At 39.1% G+C, this 20,124-nt stretch overlaps 4 protein-coding genes across 6 annotated transcripts; 1 reads left to right on the top strand and 3 right to left on the bottom strand.

Moving 5' to 3' along the window:
• Window positions 1–652: 652 nt before the first annotated feature.
• On the bottom strand, window positions 653–2,054 carry LOC111597951 (splicing factor YJU2). Its single transcript, XM_023312913.1, has 3 exons — window positions 1,835–2,054; window positions 1,210–1,778; window positions 653–1,155 (listed from the first exon to the last, which is right to left on the bottom strand). Exons 1-3 carry the CDS (start codon window positions 1,856–1,858, stop codon window positions 723–725), a joined length of 1,026 nt encoding a protein of 341 aa, XP_023168681.1. The 5' UTR covers window positions 1,859–2,054; the 3' UTR covers window positions 653–722.
• Window positions 2,055–2,142: 88 nt separating this feature from the next.
• LOC111597949 (phosphatidylinositol phosphatase PTPRQ) lies at window positions 2,143–11,302 on the bottom strand. 2 transcript variants are annotated; one of them, XM_023312911.2, is made up of 18 exons: window positions 11,159–11,302; window positions 8,386–8,561; window positions 7,854–7,989; window positions 7,684–7,793; window positions 7,078–7,605; window positions 6,730–6,888; window positions 6,391–6,678; window positions 6,035–6,339; window positions 5,672–5,975; window positions 5,409–5,600; window positions 5,222–5,347; window positions 4,818–5,156; window positions 3,771–4,353; window positions 3,506–3,705; window positions 3,378–3,448; window positions 3,179–3,313; window positions 2,737–3,111; window positions 2,143–2,668 (listed from the first exon to the last, which is right to left on the bottom strand). In XM_023312911.2, exons 2-18 carry the CDS (start codon window positions 8,534–8,536, stop codon window positions 2,315–2,317), a joined length of 4,356 nt encoding a protein of 1,451 aa, XP_023168679.2. In that variant the 5' UTR covers window positions 8,537–8,561; window positions 11,159–11,302; the 3' UTR covers window positions 2,143–2,314. The 2 variants fall into 2 exon arrangements, with proteins under 2 accessions (XP_023168679.2, XP_023168680.2); XM_023312912.2 differs by having other exon boundaries at window positions 11,225–11,302.
• Window positions 11,303–11,669: 367 nt separating this feature from the next.
• On the top strand, window positions 11,670–17,307 carry LOC111597938 (lissencephaly-1 homolog). 2 transcript variants are annotated; one of them, XM_023312893.1, is made up of 8 exons: window positions 11,670–11,797; window positions 15,491–15,605; window positions 15,682–15,982; window positions 16,040–16,196; window positions 16,257–16,434; window positions 16,495–16,630; window positions 16,787–17,138; window positions 17,201–17,307. In XM_023312893.1, exons 2-8 carry the CDS (start codon window positions 15,568–15,570, stop codon window positions 17,272–17,274), a joined length of 1,236 nt encoding a protein of 411 aa, XP_023168661.1. In that variant the 5' UTR covers window positions 11,670–11,797; window positions 15,491–15,567; the 3' UTR covers window positions 17,275–17,307. The 2 variants fall into 2 exon arrangements, with proteins under 2 accessions (XP_023168661.1, XP_023168662.1); XM_023312894.1 differs by having other exon boundaries at window positions 11,674–11,735.
• A 1,841-nt stretch (window positions 17,308–19,148) lies between these two features.
• On the bottom strand, window positions 19,149–20,084 carry LOC111597915 (PRKR-interacting protein 1 homolog). The gene is made up of 2 exons (XM_023312856.1): window positions 19,840–20,084; window positions 19,149–19,783 (listed from the first exon to the last, which is right to left on the bottom strand). Exons 1-2 carry the CDS (start codon window positions 20,014–20,016, stop codon window positions 19,229–19,231), a joined length of 732 nt encoding a protein of 243 aa, XP_023168624.1. The 5' UTR covers window positions 20,017–20,084; the 3' UTR covers window positions 19,149–19,228.
• Between the last annotated feature and the right edge of the window lie 40 nt (window positions 20,085–20,124).

The raw sequence follows: 20,124 nt of genomic DNA, 5'->3' as shown, positions 1-20,124 counted from the left end.
TTTATATAAAGCAACCGTTACCATTTAGTATTTAGTGTTAAAGACTTTAAGCCTAAGTTCCATTTGCCACGAAATCGGCTATGAATTGATAAAACACATATAATATATATATATATATATATATATATATATATATATATATATATATATATATATATATATATATATATATATATATATATATATATATATAAATAATCTGAATGCTTTTATATTTATATATATACAACTATTTTAGTCATTTTATGTTGCTAATTTTTGAAAATTTAATATATATGTGTATGTAAATTGATTTGCCTTATGCTTATGGCCTTGACTATATATAAATATAAATATATAGTATTTGATAAACTTAGATATTTAAGTGAACCATTTTTGAAGTCAGCTAAATAGCTAAAATTAAATTAAAATATGTTTATTTAAAAAAAAAAAGGTTTTTATCTTTTTAAAGATAATTGAATCACAATTCTTCACTTTCCGCTCGTACTCCCAAAGATATAAGCAATGGTCCAAGCCTTGATTACATGAGTTTTCTTAACTCCTTTGTGAAACGCTTCGAAGGATTGCAATACCAGAATAATTCAGGCTACACAAGTGTGTAGGAATCTTGATAGATAGATATTAAAATGAAAATAGGGACAATTTATTTGTGTCTTAGCATATAGTTTAATTAGTTTGTAAATAAACATGGACTTGATATAAATGCTTCTGAGATGCAAAGGTCAGTTGGAATCCTCAGAGCTATCGCTGTAGGCAGATAAAAGGGATAGGCCAGCAGGTGCCACAGGTTGAGAGGTAGTTGTTGCTGATGTTGCTTTAGCTCCTGCTCCCGCTGGCGCTCCTGCTGACTCTGAAGCTGTGGTTGTCGCTTGAGCATCAGCTGCTCTTGGCCCGTCTGCTGTTTTTGATGTTCCTCCTTGTAATGTTGGAGGTCCTTCTGCCTTAGGTTTTACCAGTACCAAGGGCGTCTTTCTTTTCACCAGCTGTACTCCAGAAATCGCTTTGCTGGAATTAGGTTTCGCAAAACTAGGCTTGGCAAGTTTGGCTGGTGTGGGCGCAGTTGAATCTGAATCCCGCTCCTCCGTTAATTCCTCTATAATTTCCTCAGCTACAATCCGTGTGCCGCTCTCTGATTTGTTTTTGAAGTTTACAGATCTATGCGGATATAATTATAATTATATGTATATACTGCCTGATGCCAATACTTACTTGACAAACGCCTCATCTTCGCGTTCTTCCCGCTCTGCGCGTTCTCGTTCCGTTTCTGCTGGATTGTACTGCTCCAACATGGTCGTGTAGTCCACGGTCTGCTGGCGTCTATTGAGATCGCGCAGCTCTTCGAGACTCTCGAGCATTTCGATTTCATTGCGCGACTGTTGTGTACGATTCTCTAGCAACTTCATTGGATTATTAGCCTCCTCCTCGCGTGCTTCACGCTCTTCGCGACGTGCCTGCTCCTCGGCCAGCTTCAGTGCCATAAAATTACGAGTTGCGCCCGCCTCAATCTCGTAGTCCGTATTCTGCGGATCAGTTTTGAACGAGATCTCCTGCAGGCAACGTGTGCATTTGATATAGAATCTATAGATACGTATTCCCAAATACGTTTCGTTTTCCACATCCTCCTTGCGGGCATTAAACTTCTTGCCTTTGTAAATGTACTCCCCACACGTTTTGCAACGCATATTAAATGGTGCCATCAATCGAACTGTGTATTGACGATTTTTCGCCAATTTCATGCGCGGTATCTTCGACGGATCGAAGTCCGGCGGATAGTATTTCTACAAAGAAGTCATGGTCAATACGGGTTTGGCTATATAGTCAAAAATAAACTTACATTTAATACTTTGCGCTCAGACATTTTAAGACTGCACCGAAATTCGACTTTGTAAATAAATGTTGTTCACTTCTTTTTGTCAATTTGCCATTCACACTTGGGTGTATACAGAGTTGCCACTTCAACGATATGTTTTCGATAGGAACATTAACGTTTCCTATAGTTCGTAACGTAACGTTTCTTTACGTATTAGTCTTTTTAAAATATGTGTAGTAACAGTATTTCAACAAAAAGTTATTACGAATTGCAAAACTTGACTCGCGTTTGAGAGAAAAGAAACTATGTGTTGCATGCCCAGCACCTTTATATTTCTCTACATATATATTTATTTATTTTCACAGTATAATGCTTTAGCGTTAGACAATTCTCTTTGGCTGTTATTGCTGCTAAATGATATTTGTATAATACAATAAATACACACACATGACTTCCTTTGTAATAAATGGAAAACATGCATGACGTCACAAAATGCTCACAAAATTATATGGTGCACTCTCTGCTGTTGCCGTTGCCGCGTTGGGGGCTGTTTCGTTCTGGTTGTTCATACAACGAATCCAAATCATTCGTTCGACGCAGGCCAAAACGGGAGGGCAACTGAACCGCTGTCGATCCGGAGTCCGGATCTGGTGAATCCAGCACGGCTGCCTCGACACGACTCAGATCAGTATCGGGAAAACTGACCTTCTTTGGCGCAGTTAACGGTGGCACAGTGCCATCCGTTTTGTTCCGCACCTCCAGTTTGAGTGCGGCACGTGGAATCTTGTGCTTCACGAGCTCATAGGTGCAGCTGTAGAGGAACGTATACTGCTGCAAGGTCTGCACCATTTTCATGCGCTGTAATAGGATCATGAATCAGACATCATATAGTATATAGATTTATACACTTTATATTTGCAAAATACCTGAAATCGCAATTTCTTGACTGTTTCGAAAATATTGATTTTCGATTCGCTCTTCAGGCGCTGCATTATCAAATCGAGGCCTATGAAAGTGCCCGTCCGTCCCACTCCTGCGCTGCAGTGCACCACAATTGGCGAGTAACTCGGACGCTTCTCTGCCTTGACTTTCTTCACAAAGTTGATCAAATGATTGGGATCTTCGGGGCAGCCATGATCGGGCCATTTTTTGAAAAAGAAGTGTATCACCTTCTCCTTAAGGCCGTATTTCTCATTAACGACCGAAAGCTCTGTGCGATCGTAGATCTCAAAGGATTCCTTACACCTGATTGTGACGCTAACACCGCGCATGTTATACGGATAATACTCATGGCATTTGATCTGTATGGGGTAGGTCATATATATAAGATATAAACGTATAAGAAGATTTGGTTCATATAGTGCTCACTGTGTTGCCTTCACGGAATTGTGTAACCTGCACAATGACGCGCACATTGTGCTGCAGAATCATGCGCCAGAAGTCCATAACGCTCTCAGGCTTTGGTCCCTGTGTGGCTATGTACTCCTTCTTCCGTGTGTGACCCTGGAAAGAGGATTCGTTAACGACTCATATATACTATTATATATACTTTGTAATCAAGACCTACATCAATAAATGAAGCATTAATATAGTCCGATCCTTCAGTATCTATATCCAGTATAACACGATTCTTGTCGTCTGCAATAAATTTAATATAAGTGCTTCAAGATCTAGGCAAGCATTAAGTTAACCTACAGGGATAGATATCTGCATAGCGATTCTTATTGCTGCCCAACTCGGAGGCTGCGTAGCTCAGCTCCAATGCCACAATAGTAATTTCCTTAAATTCACGTGCCAACTTTTCCGGCTTGGCCACTTCGGCATAGAAGACGGCAAAGTTCTTGGCTATAACGTTGCCAAAAGGATCCTCGATGCCCTGACCAGAGTCACGATGCCTGGAATATGCATATATGAGATGAAACAAAGTCTAATCTCTATGAGCCATTGCTTAAACACCTACCAGGCTATTCTCTTACGCACATAGAGTACGACTAACCCCAGTATAAATGCCAGCAGTAGGCAGCTGCATACACTGACCAGGATGAGCGTCACTTTAATCGCCGCCTGCGTCTTGAACTCCAGCAGTGCAGCATCGTTGTAGCCGGAAGTGGTAAAAAGCCGCACTACCATATGATACTCTGTATCGGGTCTTAGTGGTCCATTGCAGTAGCGTTTGCTCTCATCCGGACACTTGTCTATGCCAATGGTAAATGAAATGTCTTCAACGTTGTCAGCGCGTTTATTTTGATTATCCTCATCGGGGTTCCAGTGTTTGGGCGTTGTTTGATACTGATAGATGCAATCGCCGCCCACCTCATCCCAGGAGGCCACGTTGGGCCATGATTTGGATACATTATAAGTCATCACCGGGGTACCGGCACAACTTTTTTGTGATAACAACAAAGCCACATACATTATTTTGCCTGATTCTGAGTTTAATATATTACGGGGCAATTTAACAATTGCCGAGCTGGTTGGATGATTTGTATCATAGGCGCTAACGCGCATTTGACCCACTAAATCCTCACCAAGGCCAGACGGTACTAAAAGAAAACACCATTAATAGTACATTACAATATTTAGACTTCTTTTATATAATTGTGTTATGTTTTCTACTGTTTAATTAAATCGCGCCCAAAATATAACAGTAGCAATTTCTACCATTTTGAACACTTAATGCTGACTGGAGACTTAACCGAAGCTTACATTGTACAACACTGGTACTTACAATCAAAACTAAATCAAGGCAGTTTTAGCACTTTGTACTGATTGGAGACTAAGCGAATATTATAAAGGAAGTGGCCGTTGCTATTGTGCAACACTACCCGCTTCAATTTGACATAAAATTGGCATTTTTTAGCACTTTATGCTGACTGGAGACTTAAGCGAAGCTCATAAAAACATTTTTAGCGACGTCACAACGCAAGTCCCAAGTTTTTGCTGATAAAGCATTATTTCTGATGTTTTCGTCGTGTTGACCACAATCAAATATGAACAGAATACTCACAGCCCGCTGGTGACTCCCACTCCTTTTGTTCAGGTTCGCTCAGCTTTTCCACGCCCTTTGTCTTGACTGCCAGCCTCACTGTATATTCGACTTCGGGCAGTAGATTGGTGATGTTGTGCGCCATGCGTCCCTCCTTGTCGTGTTTATCGGGTGGCAAATGCTCTGTATAACTGATCTGCTGGTCTTCCCGTTTGCCCGTAATGTCCAATACAAACTTCTCGATGTGGCCATTCGATTTGCAGGGCATAATCCAGGATATTGTTACATTAGCGTTGTAGCTATTAGGATCCAACGCGAGATCATCTGAGCTTACATTTAAGCCGGTGACTGGGTCCGATACTGCAAAATCACCAATTCCTAATGTTACATTTATTATTCTATTGAGGTTAGGTTCGGTAGCTTACCATCTGGCTGCGTAATGCCTATTACAGGCGCTGTGTACTGACCCAAGCCGAAATCATTTAATGCAGCCACCTGCATAATGTACTTGACGGCGGGCGCCCGATCGTTGAATGTAATCATCATGTCGCCTGCAGAGGTATATGAAATGTGAGGTTAGGTTTGCCTTAGAGAATTGCGTAAGATGTTAACCTTTAGTTTCGGGCTTGATCACCTCGTCTACAGCTTTGCATGTGCTGGGCACAAAGTAATCCGGTTCGTAGCGCATTAGAAATGCATGATAATATTTGATGAGTCCATTTGGATATTTCGGTGGATCCCAGATAAAGCTCAAGGAGTGCTTGCTGCTACTGTCCAACCGAACATTTCGAGGCTGTTCGGGAACTGCAATGGACTAAATGCGCTTAGTACGGCAATAAACACATGTAGCTTAGAGCTTATTGATGGGCACATACAGAACGTTAGCGTTTCCAGCTGGGGACCCGTTAGGACCTTCGCCTGCGACGGCCCAGCCACATTGTAGAGGATTACGCGGCAGGTGTACTTGGTGCAGGGAGAGAGTGGTTCAATTATCGCCTGAAATCCACGATCGCGATAGCTCTCCACATACTTTTCTGCATAAGTGTTGGGCACGTCTGAGCTGGTCCCGCAACTGATGTTCGCATAGATCGTCTGGCAATGATTGCTGAAGTCCAGATTATTTGCGTTCAGCTCCAGGCTGTGAGACGTGGTTCCTTTGCCGACCAAATCGAAAGTGATCTACGAATCGAAGAGCTATTCAGATAGATCCACAGAAATGTATGCAAATGGTTACGAACCTTTTCGTAGTTAACAACTGCTGCCTTCGTTTCGACTTCGATTTGTCGCAGCTCTCCATCCAGATTCTCCTTTGTATAGGGTATTATTTGTATGGTATAGCCCTGGCAGGCACCTAGGTCTTTGTCAAATCTGACAAAATTATTTTGCGTGCTGACACTCAGTGCCTCAACCTCTACGTCATCGTCCATCCAACCCGAGATGCGATAGCCATCGATGCACAGATCCGCATAGCTCGGTATCTGCCAGGTTAGCTCGACGAAAAAGGATCCCGTATTGCTCGAAGGCTCCAAAATCTGTGTGGGCTCTATTGCGAGGTTAAAGCTGAAGGTTTCAATGGAAACTCCGCTCTACTTACGATCCTCGCTAAGCGTGGTCGGACTCTGAAACTTGGTGCCCCTGGAGCCATTCATGGAGATAGGCACGATTTCCACATTGTAGACGCCACAGGGCTCCAGCTTGTCGAAGACTACGGATCTTTCGCTGGTCAACTGCTCGACACTTGCATATTCCGAACGCTGTGTGGGTCCAGTTAGATTCACATGATAGTTGGCCACGCACTGGGCATGATTGAGGGGCGGTGACCACGACCAACGCAGCTGCGTCGAGTTGAGCTCTTCGAAAGGTTGCGACACAGCAGACGGCACTAAATGAGCAAAGACTTAGACAGAATCGAGAAGTGTTATGGACCACTTACACTTCTCGCCGGATATAAAGGTCTCTGTGGCCTTGGCCGTTGTATTCCGCTCTGCATTTATGTATATCTCGATGGTGTGCAGTGCACAGCCCTGCAAATCCGACAGGGTAAACTGTTTCAATGTGCTGTCACTCGAGTACTCGCTCCACTCGCACTCAACTGCAGGGAATCAGAAGAGATTAGCAGCAATTAGGCACGGGAGGTGAAGGGAAAGGAAGAGCAGAGACGGAGCGAGGAGGAGGAGGAGCAGGTGACATAGTAGGAACAACGAGCAAGAGAGAAAGGGAGCACGCCATGAAAGGAGAAAAGAAGCCGTAGGAGTTAAAGTCTTTGAACCTAAGCACTCACCTTTAGGCTCGCTTTGCATCGCAAAATCCTGAGACACAGTCGTTAGGCCCGTCCAATCATCGGTGCTGGCTGTCGTCGTCTCATCGTCCTGTTTTGTAGTCGCTGTCGTTGTATCCTGATCCTCGTCCGAGATGCAACCATTGCGCCGCCAGACAATAGTGAAGCTGCTAATGCAGCTCTTATTAATTGGATCTGTCCAGCTAACCTGCGTGTCCGCATTGGTGCGGTTGGTTATGCTTAGCTGCAGTTCGCCTGGTTCCAGATAGGCCGTGTCCACAGATCTCATGTCTTGGTCAACGACAACGCTCGCATTATTCCTTGTCTCGAGTGTCACGTTGTAAGTCCGACATGGCCAGACATCCTCGAACGTATCGCTGCTCTCCTCCTTCAACGGTTGTCGGGAAAGTGTGCTGTCCGGGCCAGTTACAGTGATCCCAAAGTGTTTCACACAGGCCCGATCGCTGGTCTCCCAAGTCAGTTGTATCGTCGTCTCTGTGGCTACAACAGAAGTCAAATTCGTTTGCGGATCTAAGAACCAAAGTGGATTATGTAGATATATAGATGTATTTAATAGTCAGCGGAAATCGTCTTCTCTCTCTCTCTCACTTTTATAGTCCGTATAGGCAATAACAATTTGGTCAAAGACCTTAGCGCCCTCCGCTGTGCCCTTTAGCGTTACGACAGTTGTATAGCTCGTGCAGGGCTCCAAATTCTCACTGTATTCAAACATAAAAGCAGATTTTGGATCGTTCGATACAAATATTTGGAGTTCTTACCATATCAGTTGCTCGTCAGTTAAGCTCGTTGCGCCGCCTGCAGGACATGTGACATTCTCGATAATATATTTCTCCTTATCCTCAGCACTCACACTAAAGCTTAGCGTATAGGGCGTACTAATCACAGTTATTTTTACTAATAGTCGACGCACGAGTGGTGAATTGAGGGCAATAAATAAACCGATAAATATGTCAGTATATATCGATTAATATATCGATAAATTTATCAATGAACAAGTTTGATTGAAAGGGCGCTAAAAATTTCATTAAAAGGATCGATGGATATATCGATAATTAAGAGAATGATTATCGATAAATATCGATAAAGTGAAAGAATACATCAATGATTGGACCAATGAATGAATTTGTATATACTGGTAAATTAACATCAATAAATAGATAAGCAGATGAATCAACAAATCGATAAATAGGTGAATGAATAGAGAGTTAATGAGAACAATGAATATATCGATAGATATCAATAAGATGAAGATCATTGAGTAGATCCGAATGCTATACAAATCTTACGCACCATCACTTAGATCTTGATCCGCTAGCACTGATGCTATTTGCGACTGCGCCTGCGCCTGCGCCTGGGCCGCTGCCCATGCATACAGAATTAACGGTACGCAGAGCAGTCCATAGAGCCGAGTCCTTGGCTTGCCGTGCTTCTTGGGCCGCATCTTACGACAACATTGCCCCCAGTTGCTGTTCAATTCGGAAGTTGAAAACAAGTTCAATGTCAGCTAACCAAAATGCAACCGGTTTTTCAATTACGGCTCCAAAACAAATCATCGTATCGAACAGTAATAACCCCATATATAAGGAAGCAGCTCGTTTAAATGCAATGCGCACATTAATAAACTTTAGGCGTGAATCAATAAAGAATCGCAAAAACAATTACAGTGCGAATCATGACTGTGTTGGAGAGTTCAACTCGTCACACTGAGTACAGGTGTCAATTATACAGTTATCCATACAATTTGACCCGAAGAGAGGGCGAGCGAGAGAGGGAGACGGAAAACCAGAGCGGGTATCAGAAATAATTTAAATTTATTCATTATTAAGTAACTCCTGCCTGACTCATTTACTTTTCTACGATAAATATATTCGAATCTTTATAGCACAACTCAGATATGTCATGTAAAATGAAGGGGGTACGTCTGACTCCAGTAGGCAAAAAGCAAACATCTTTACATATATTATTGATCTACAAATACAAACGGTAGGAATCTTCAGAGCTATTGAGCACTCTGCTATGTAGATAGCGCCAACCACTCGGAAATTCGCGAGTGGGTAATTTGGCATTTAGTAATACTCTGTCTAGGTATATCAGGTCGGTTACTCTCGATTAACATATTGAAAATGGTTAGGCTGATTAAAGAGTGTCATAAAATATATATTAAGTCGAATTAATATGTACTTGCCAGATTAGACTGAGCTAAGATATTGCAGCAAAATCGATAAATATCGATCCAAGCTTACTTGCTTGTTAGGTCATTGTATAGGACACCGCCATATGTATAGAATCTTGCTTTTAATATATTTCTTTATTTATATATATATACATAAATCTATATATATTACTATAATGTTTTTTATGTAGAAAAATGACTCAAGTCAAGTAAAGTTTCATTGTGCAATTGAGAGCGAAGGGATTGGCAATGAGCAAAAGTCGATTTTGTGATTAAAAGAAATGCGACAAGAATTCTATATGTATATATAATCATTCATATATATATATATATTTATATATGTTGGTCACTTGAGCAAATTGCAAGTCCCGGGATTGGGCAAGGGCTTATCATGGCACTTACTGGACAATGCGACTACTTAGCCGAGGAGTGAAAAATAAACCCAAAAACAGCTCTAGAAAGACGCAATATACGATTATTGATAAAGATAACAATCTGAACAACTTGACATTTTAATATGGGAGTATCAAAATGAATTAAATGTCTATCAAAAAATCAACGTATTATTATGGTTAAAAGTATAAGACAAATTAATGGCACAAAAAAATTTAACAAAACTAAAAAATGAATTTCGAAGTAAAATTATTTAAAAATGAACTGAAAATCAATACAAAAAATGCAAATATTTAAGAACGGTTTCTAAAAACTTGATCAACTCAAAAAAGATGAAAAATGTTGGATCATGACGCAGCTGCCGAAGAATTATATTGCCATTGTTAAGGTATACATATAGACAATTGACAGATTTCATTAGAAATGTATCAATTGTGCGTGTGTGGCTGTAATCAAAGAACATATAACGATAATTACAGACTTCAGTAGCGCGAAGCTCAACGGTTGCCATTGAGTAAGACAGTTTAAAGCAAATAAAATTACATTTTTTTGTTTCGATAATTATTAATAGCTCGCAAGGGGCGACATATTTTGTTATCTATTTGACGCGTTCTTGTGAGTCTGGCTGGCAGCAGGCAAAAAAACAATTTCCTATGCTTCAGCTTGTTTAAACAAATCGCGAAATGAAAAATGTTTCTCTATTTTGGCTTTGGTTTGCCATGAGGCGGCAGGCCCACAAATCAAATGCGAAACAACAAATAAGCCAATAATAACAATTTAACGGTCATAGAAAGTAAACGCTGTCGGCTCTGGTGTATTTTTTGTTTTTATCATATCAACAATATATATATATAATCAGAGCAGCTCCCTGATAACAATGTGCATATGAGGCCGTCGAAACGTTCCCCATAAATCGTTTTCCAATAATACACGCACATACACACAGGCACACACACACAGGCACGTGCACATATAGTTGTGTTATGAATTTATGGCTTGTATTAAGGATGCGCCGCCGTGATAAATCAAATTATCAGTAGTATGATTGGCAGCACTTTTGATTTCAAGTCGAGACGTGTATAATTCATTAAGGATGCGTTTCCGTTACAAATTTCCTAGTCGAATTATCGATAGGTAGAACACAAAATACAATTCGACATCACTTTGAATTTATATTAGAGATGTGCCCAATTGATGTCTTGTGTTAAGGATATGCTTCCGTTACAAATCCAATTATCGATAAACAGAGAACACCGTCAAATTGGTAGCACTTTTGATTTCAATTTTTTTATGAAACCGTTATCATGTTTGGCCTGTGTAACGAGTGTGAACGAGCAAACAGGCTGCCTGATTAGAATCACGATGGCTTGATAACGGCTGCCTGTCATAATTGGCGAATCATTTACATATTTTGGCAATTTGCTCATTAAATTGATTCATCAGCAATTGGCAGAATAAGTGCCCATCAATTAACTTAACCAATTTCTTACAACTCACAATACGGTTATGAATTTTATATGATTTTTTGCTTGTATTATTGCATTAAATACGCGCGTGCTTTACCGAATTGTTTGTGAATTGCACTTTAATATGCGCAACGATATCGTTTACTTTTTGTCACAAATAACCGTTTCCGTTGAGTGTTAGATGAGAACTGAGCGTAAAAATTAATACACATGGCTGTATCATTGTGCTTATTGCTGATAAGGCAAATTTTCTCCGACAGGGTATGCCTGTATATGAGCGAGTGAGATTGTGCTTGTGTTTGTGTTTGCAAGATAAAAGCAATACATTGCAGTTCTGTCAAAAAGTTGTATGTGTTGCAGTGTTGAAAAATGTAAACTAAATATAAACTATTTCTATAATTTAAATAAAAGCAGATTGCGCCAAAATAGTTGAAACAGCTGTTCAATTAATTTGGCAAAGCCATCGATAGACGCCGCTATTGCCAAGTATCGATATCAAAAATACGCGGTAGCCCTGCAACTAGTGCTGGTAAACAATAGCTTTGGCATCGATACGTCGAGAGCATCGAAAGATATTGGAAGCATTTCTCGCCGCGCTTCATTTCTGCGTAATTATTTCCCAATTAATTTATATTAATATACTTTTAAAATACAAAAAGTAACAAATCGTGTAAGTATGCATAATGTGCACTTAAAAACATGAAATCAATGCCACTGTACGGTCTATAACGCCTAATTCAAGTGTCGTTAATGCGACGGCGACGCACCAGCAGCGAAGTGTATGTAATGGGCAAATAGGGAAAATGAAAAAAAATTTGTCATATGTATGAACACACTGTTAGTGTATTGGTGCGCGCTTATACGAGAGAAAGAAACCAAAACCCCGTTTAAAACGCAATAGTTTTGTGGCAAATGTGCGTGTGATTGACAAATCTATTTGGAAATTTTTAATTTTGCATATTGCTACTTTTCTGAAACGCTGCAGCAGCGACGCTGACTGCGCTGCTCTTTCAAGATGGCCGTCGTAACAGTTTTTATTTTTCGTCAGTGTCAGTGCTGTTGTCGCTGTTGTTATTGTGTTTGAGTGTGCGCTTGTATATGTATATGTATGTGTATGTATGTTTTTGTTATTGAAAAGCAAAGCGAACAAGCAAAAGTTATGCAAATAATGCTGCAAAGTATATAAACTGAACTAAACTACATAGAAACATACAAGTGAAAAAAAAAAACAAAAACATTTTCAAGTTCCTCAGTGTGCTTTGCTTTTCTACTACAACAACCACCATAGAGTGATGACACATCGCTCCCTGCGTCAGTTTTCGTATCGGTGTATGCGTATATATATGTATATATATATATATATATGTGTGTGTATATGTGTGTTTTTTTGCGCATGTATCCTCCTACGCCTCCTGTTACCCCTGCCCCGGGATATGGAAAATTGATCGATTTTTTTTTAGCCAGAACAAATGCCAGCCGTAAAATTCGATTCCTTCGCCTGCCTCTAACAGCTTTTTACATTGGGCCAAAGTTAAAAAGCAAACCAGTTCTGCAAATGCAGCTTGGTCGTGTCTCGGTAGAAATCTTGTTTTTATTTTTTTTTTCTTTTTGTTTTACAGTTTTCCGTTTTGGGCTGCTTTGGCATTGGCCATCGCCGCATATACACTAAAATACAAAACACATGTGGTATTTGGACCCCATATACAGTAGTAAAATTGTTAACAGCGCTCGCTGCAATTCCCAGAACGTGTGCAATTTGCTGAGCTAAGCTTATCTGGTTCTTCGTTCGGTGTGGATGGAGTCGCCAAGTCTGAGACTGACTGCAAACTTGGTCGTAATTTGCTGCCGTTGCCATTATCTATGAAGTCTGTTTTCTGACACTTTTAGCCCTGTCTTTCTAGTCTATCTCCTCTCCCTCTCTCACACTTGTCTTATCTTGCTCGAATGCCTGTTCATGAGCTTTCACAGTGTTTTACAATTTACAATCTAAATATGTTCGTACGATTTTCCAAGCTAGAGGTTATTGTAAATGTGAATTAAGTCTGACTTGCGTCTAGACACTTTGTTGGTAAGTGTAGTAGTTGCTAATCGATACTCGAAAACTTTTACTTATTCGCTGCATTGCCAAATTCTTAACATTACCAACACTGGCAAAACCGTGAGAAAAACACGCAAATGGCAGCCAAGTGCACATAGGCAAGTGCAAGGTCTCTCTTAAGTGCTCTTTTCACACGTTCGCTCTCTGGACAGCTGCGCGATTGCCTGTATCCTTATGTATATGCATGTATGTGATGCTGACATCAGATTCCCATGTCGCATTAACTAACAACTACAAATGCATTTCCAATTTACAATTCAAATTGGAATATTAAATGCCCCTTTGTGTAGGAGTGTGTTTGTGTTAGTTCATACATATATTGTTTTGTATGGCTGGTAACCCTTTTTTCGCAGCGTCAGTGAACGCCTTTCAAATCTTGTGCAGCGTGTGACCCAAACGCCCCCGTATAGCTATTTTATTGATGTTGTTGTTGCCGTTGTGGAACACCGTTACTAGCTCTACCTACACAGTTACATCGCTGGAAGTTACAAGGCGCATGTCTGTGTATTGGAATGCTGGCCCCAATAAGAACAAAACGCACGCCCGGTTGCCACAACACAGCGGTTGTTGTCGTTGTCCGGCATTATCCACCTACCTACATCCAACCCACTCGCGTTCCGTTAATACTCGTGACGTTAGCGTTGTCTATTTCTTATTTTGTTTATTGATTTTTATTTTATATTTAGATGCGCAGTTAATGTTCTCTGCGTGTCTTTCAGTTTGAGCAGGTCCCAACAGCTGATAAAGGCTGACTTTACTCTCGCAATGTGCTCCAAGCACGCGTGACTCATGTCTAGTTTCAATGCCGAAGTCGTTGCAAAAAAAGCAGATTTCATCGCTCGAACTCGTTTGGTCAGTTTTTTTTTTACAGTAAAATGTATATAGATATACTGTCCTCCGCTAAAACAGCTAGTTCAAAAATTCGGTAAAATATTACTCGGCAATGGTTAAGCGTCCAAAAATAATCTGAAAACGTCATTTCCTCGTTACGAGTGTGTGTATACATATACTGATATGTGTCAGTGTGTATGTGCGTGTGTGTAGTCTAAGCTTAGCCATTTTTGTGTGTCTTTCTTTCTCTTTCGTTTTGCGTTATTTACTTATAAGAAGTTGCTTGAACTACCGTTAGATGTTGCTAATTGGCTTTGCCAGCGCTGCTACTTGTAACTTTGGTATAGTTGGCAACGTGGAAAACATACACACATGTGTCGTCAAATGCTTATCTAGAAAAAATGAAGAGAAAAATCGCGTTATGCTTTCGTTGATTTTTCGCTTAGATTCGTTTAGTGTGATTGGTCGCTTTATTGCGTGCTACCTGTGTTTTGCTACTGCCTGTTGCCTATTGTTGGCCACCTTGAGTTAATTGAATTGCTCTTTCCATAGCCAACGACATCAAGTACAATAACATGGCTTGCTATTTAAAGTAACTGCTATAGCATATCGTCTCGTCTTCAATGCTGTTTTGACTATTTTGGAAGCTGTTTGATTATTCTATTCGAATAGTTAATGCAGTTATCGATGTCAATTTTAAGCGCAGGGTTGCATATTTGCCGCAATCTGATTGGCTGAGCCATTAGAGATTTGGAGATGCAGACAATGCACGCTGTAATTGCGATCACACGAACCGAAAATATTTTTGTGTGCCAGAAACATACAAACGAAAAAATTTCGGAGGTTCTTTGTTGATAATTATGTTGATCATCATGCATCACGCTGTGAAACAATGAAAATGAAGAAGAGAGGTCGAAGCGAAGCAACGGCAGATTAATGTATGCCGAAGATGCCGCATTATGAGGCAATATTGCCAAAAAAATTCAATACATGAAAATTATGATTGCTTACCTTAAAGTACCTGACTAAAAAATACCCTGGACAGAGCTTTTTGCTATTAAATGTTGTTAAAATATCAATAATTACCGAATTTCGAATAAATAATAAACTATATACATATTAAACATATTTGTCATAATATATTCAAAATAAATATTATGAATCTACTCGACGGTAGATGAAGCTTTTCAATAAATTTAAATCTATCAGAATCGAACCTTACCTTTTTATTACACACCTCTGCACAACTGTTAAACACGCTCTTTGTTCACCAATTTTTGATATGTTCAGAGTATAGCTATGCGGGTGACTTGCCTCTTTGCAAAACTTGCCTTTTCATATTTTTGTGGAACCAATTTCCTGTTCAGTCATTCATTTATTATACTTAAAGCATTTGTCTCTATGGTTGTTTCTCTTTGTTTCTTTTCTCAATAGCATTGCACTAGAAGACGGCAGCAACAAATCGAGGCATTAAGCAAAAGAATTGAAGCTCGCCTAAACCGAAGAACAGCATGAAAATGGTGTTGTCGCAGCGGCAGCGCGAGGAGCTGTAAGTAATCCAGCAGCAGGCAATATTAAATCTGTCAAAATCACATTTTCTGTATACAAATATTTGACTTGTTTAGTAACCAAGCGATTGCCGACTATTTGGGCTCAAATGGCTATGCTGATTCATTGGAGACCTTTCGCAAGGAAGCAGATCTCAGCACAGAAGTGGAAAAGAAGTTTGGCGGGCTGTTAGAAAAGAAATGGACATCGGTCATACGACTGCAAAAGAAGGTCATGGACCTAGAGGCTAAGCTAACCGAAGCTGAAAAAGAGGTTATCGAGGGTGCGCCCACAAAGAACAAACGTACGCCCGGCGAATGGATACCCAGGCCGCCAGAGAAATACTCATTAACAGGACATCGAGCCAGCATAACGAGGGTTAGTTAAGCAACTAAAGTAACAACAGCTTTTGCTCACTAATTTTAATTTGTGCAGGTTATATTTCATCCAATATTTGGACTTATGGTGTCGGCTTCAGAAGATGCCACCATTAAGATATGGGATTTCGAAACTGGAGAATATGAGCGTAGTCTTAAAGGACACACGGACTCTGTGCAAGATGTGGCATTTGATGCGCAGGGCAAGCTATTAGGTAATTGAAATAACTGGTTGTGTACTCCTTTCCCTTTTATTCACACTGTTTGCCCTGCAGCCTCCTGCAGCGCTGATTTGTCGATTAAACTGTGGGACTTTCAACAAAGCTACGAGTGTGTGAAAACCATGCACGGTCACGATCACAATGTATCCTCGGTGGCCTTTGTACCCGCCGGCGATTATGTGCTATCCGCATCGCGTGATCGCACAATTAAAATGTGGGAAGTGGCCACGGGGTTAGTATTAAGATATATATCGGTGTAATATAAATGTTAATTGTTTATCTAAATTACCAGATACTGTGTAAAAACCTATACCGGACATCGGGAGTGGGTGCGAATGGTGCGCGTGCACATTGAAGGCAGCATCTTTGCCACATGCTCAAATGATCACACAATACGTGTTTGGTTGACGAATTCAAAAGACTGTAAAGTAAGTTTGCAACCAGGTAGAATCCTTATAAAGGAGAGCGGAAATGAAGCCAAGCAATTTAATTAAATTCAAATACATATGGCTTCCGCTGCATTGACAAATATTTCGTTAACTAAAAAAAAGCAAATGGCTAACCAATTTGAATATATTTATTAGGTTGAATTACGCGATCATGAGCATACGGTGGAATGCATTGCATGGGCGCCAGAGGCTGCGGCATCTGCGATAAATGAGGCAGCCGGCGCTGACAACAAGAAGGGTCACCATCAGGGACCATTCCTGGCATCTGGCTCACGCGATAAAACCATACGCATTTGGGATGTGAGTGTTGGACTGTGCCTGCTCACATTGAACGGGCATGACAATTGGGTGAGGGGCTTGGCATTCCATCCCGGTGGCAAATATTTGGTATCAGCCAGCGATGACAAGACCATTCGGGTCTGGGATTTACGCAACAAGCGATGCATGAAGACGCTCTATGCGCATCAGCATTTCTGCACATCCATTGGTAAGAAACACACACACACATGCTTAACATAAATTCAATTTATTAATTCGCTATATTTACAGATTTTCACAAAGCGCATCCGTATGTCATCTCCGGTAGCGTAGATCAATCAGTTAAAGTTTGGGAATGTCGTTAGGAATTTAGCAGCAAATGATTTGCTTATTTCTCAATTTAAACATAATTAATATATCTACAATATTTATATACATATATATATATATATACATATATATATACATACATATATACATACATATATATATATATATATGTATATATATATATATATATGTATCTATATATATATATATATATATATATATATATATATATATATATATATATATATATATAAATATATAGATATACATGTTTGAGTATACACAGTCTCAGCCACCTTTACCAGATGCATCAATGCGAATTACATATGTATATTTCAAAATATATCTATATATTTATATATACATATATATGTATAAATATGTATTACGTATGTCTAAAGTTAAAACCGAGCAAGCAGCAAATAGCAAAAACAGCGAAAGAAACGAAATATTTATTTAATGTATGGCCTCCTAACCAATTAACTTACCTACCTACCAACTATACAAAGTACATGCATATTTATATAAATATATATATATATATATATCTATATATACCTTTAAATATACATACGATTACTATTAATTTAAATGCTGTGTAGACTCACGCGCCTCAACAAATATAAAACAAAAACAAAACAAATTGATAAGATAACAAAAAGCACGCTCGCTAGCCGACAAAAACTTAAGATCTGTAGTTGAATTTTCCAATAGTTTTCTTATGAGTGTAAACACCAATTTGAAAAGCACTTAAAAAATTAATAAAAAACAAGAACAACAAAAATACACATGCATATAAAAACAATTGTACGACTCAAAATGTTTTTGTCAAATTCCAAAATGATAAAAAAACACACGCAGTCTCTATAGACACGAAACTTAACGATGTTGTCATTTCTGAATTTTTGTTGCATATAAGCGCATATTAATAGATAATTATAATATATATGCCACGCCCTCGCGCAATAAATAAGAAACCAACAATAAGAAGACACGCAGCGAGAAAAGTATTTTTCTTTCACTTTATGTAGAGCGAACGATTTCAAAACAATTTTTTTATTGAAAATTACTTGGAATTTTATCTAAATGAAATTGAGGTAATTTTTATTAAAAAAAACAAACAAAATAATGATAAAGAAAGCTTTTACAATTATTTACGAATACAGCTCCCAAGTTTTGTGTTCTTTTTTGCAAAAAGGATCTAAACAAAAGCAACAATACAAATAAATATATAAAAAATATAATGTGTACAAGTTTAAGTTTGCTTTAAGTTCAAAAAAAAATGATTTACTTTAGTAAAAATGCTGCAAATTTAATTTTAATTTAATTGTTCATAAGTGCAAAGGCAGAAAAAATATAGTATATATGTATACATTATTAATTATTTGTGGAACATTTGAAGATATCGTACACACTCACAAATTAAGAAGAAGAACAACAACCAGAGGATTGTGGAAAAAGAAAACAGAAGAAAAAAACAAATTGTAAACAATAAATTTTGCTTCTTCAAGAAACACATAACGACAAAAATCAACAATTAAAGATATTTTTAATGCCCAGTACCCGGAATCATATAGATATCTAATTTTTTCAATATCAATGTGCTCGATGCATGAAATATTCATTCGAGCGGGCTGGGTACAGGGTATTGTATAGTCGAGCACACTATGGCTTGCAATCGATATACATACATATTACTCTCGCACCTATCTTTTTAGCATAAGCTATGGGTATCACAATTTACAAAAAAAATTTAATGAAAACGCTTCTCATCACCAAAGCTGCTTTAAACGATGGCCTGTTATTTCGATAAGCCACACAAGTTGCTATCGATAACTAGCCAATTATAACTTTAAAATATAAATATATATATATATACATATATATATAACATGAATAAATACACAAATTTGTTTCACTCATTAGCCTTAAGCAATATTCTTATATATGGGTATACAACATTTTTAAATTATTATGTTTTAAGTTAAGTCAAGTCTCGGGTTCGGAAGATCCAGCCTCCGCTACAGCTGTGGTAACTCTTTTTTCGATGATCACATCAGAGGGTGCTTCAATAGCTGTTTCCCTTTCTTCATTGGAGGTGGTAGCTTTCTCTGCCGTTGTGGTTGCTTCCTCGTTGACTTCGCTTTTTGTAACAGCTTCACATTTTGTGTCAGTTTCGTCTTCTGAAGTACTTTCACTCGACTCAGCTTCAACCTTTTTCTCTTCGTTTGGTTTTTGCTCGCGCGCTCGTTTTGCACGCAGCTTTTTCTTGAGACGCTTGGCACGTTTTTTGGCTGTGCGATTATCGGCTGCTTGTTTGTTGTCATCCAATTTTTGTTGATACGCAACGTCGGCAGCCTCTCTTAGACTTTGGTTTTGTATGTTCTTTTGACGGGCATATTCCTTTCGTCGCAGATGGCGGTAGACGTGGAATTCACCGGAGCCCGCACCAGCACTGCTGCCCATCACATTACGCACAAATGTGGGAACTGAAGACATATAGTCACGCTCCCGCCTCTGCTCCGGTATAATAACTGGCTTTTCCTGTCAATATATGTTCGATTAGTTAGTGTTTACACTTAAGTGAAAATGAAACGTACTGGATTTTTCATTAGTTTTTCCAACTTCAATCTTTGTAGATCTGTAGCACTTTTTATGAATGGTCCCAATGGTTTGTGTTTTCCTTCATTATCGCTGTCTTCGGAGTCCCCATTCTTTTTCTTCTTTCGAGGCTTGTTTTCTTCTGTTTCTTTAACTAAATTTTTAATCAGCGACATATTTGTTGACAAGCGAAATACAGTTTTTTTCCTGCTATTCTCGTGTTGACGTTGAATGGTGAATGGTCATTGAGAATACCAAAAATACCGTCTTTTATTATCGCTAAA

This window comes from Drosophila hydei, unplaced genomic scaffold (genome assembly GCF_003285905.1).
Source record: "Drosophila hydei strain 15085-1641.00,03,60 unplaced genomic scaffold, DhydRS2 tig00008130-arrow-arrow-pilon, whole genome shotgun sequence".
In the NCBI taxonomy this organism is placed as follows: Eukaryota; Metazoa; Arthropoda; class Insecta; order Diptera; family Drosophilidae; genus Drosophila; species Drosophila hydei.
The sequence above is the reverse complement of the archived record's forward strand: the minus strand, read 5'-3'. Positions and strand labels throughout refer to the sequence as shown.

Excerpts from the sequence above, each read along its gene's own strand:
- LOC111597951 (XM_023312913.1), bottom strand. The coding sequence starts at position 1,858 with ATGTCTGAGCGCAAAGTATTAAAT. Across the intron at positions 1,779-1,834 it reads CTGAGCGCAAAGTATTAAAT|AAATACTATCCGCCGGACTT; the intron begins GTAAGTTTATTT and ends ACTTCTTTGTAG. Across the intron at positions 1,156-1,209 it reads GAAGATGAGGCGTTTGTCAA|ATCTGTAAACTTCAAAAACA; the intron begins GTAAGTATTGGC and ends ATATCCGCATAG.
- LOC111597949 (XM_023312911.2), bottom strand. The coding sequence starts at position 8,536 with ATGCGGCCCAAGAAGCACGGCAAGCCAAGGACTCGGCTCTATGGACTG. Across the intron at positions 6,889-7,077 it reads GATGCAAAGCGAGCCTAAAG|TTGAGTGCGAGTGGAGCGAG; the intron begins GTGAGTGCTTAG and ends GATTCCCTGCAG. Across the intron at positions 5,976-6,034 it reads CAGTTGTTAACTACGAAAAG|ATCACTTTCGATTTGGTCGG; the intron begins GTTCGTAACCAT and ends TTCGATTCGTAG.
- LOC111597938 (XM_023312893.1), top strand. The coding sequence starts at position 15,568 with ATGAAAATGGTGTTGTCGCAGCGGCAGCGCGAGGAGCT. Across the intron at positions 15,983-16,039 it reads ATCGAGCCAGCATAACGAGG|GTTATATTTCATCCAATATT; the intron begins GTTAGTTAAGCA and ends TAATTTGTGCAG. Across the intron at positions 16,631-16,786 it reads CGAATTCAAAAGACTGTAAA|GTTGAATTACGCGATCATGA; the intron begins GTAAGTTTGCAA and ends TATATTTATTAG.
- LOC111597915 (XM_023312856.1), bottom strand. The coding sequence starts at position 20,016 with ATGTCGCTGATTAAAAATTTAGTTAAAGAAACAGAAGAAAACAAGCCT. Across the intron at positions 19,784-19,839 it reads AAAAACTAATGAAAAATCCA|GAAAAGCCAGTTATTATACC; the intron begins GTACGTTTCATT and ends ATATATTGACAG.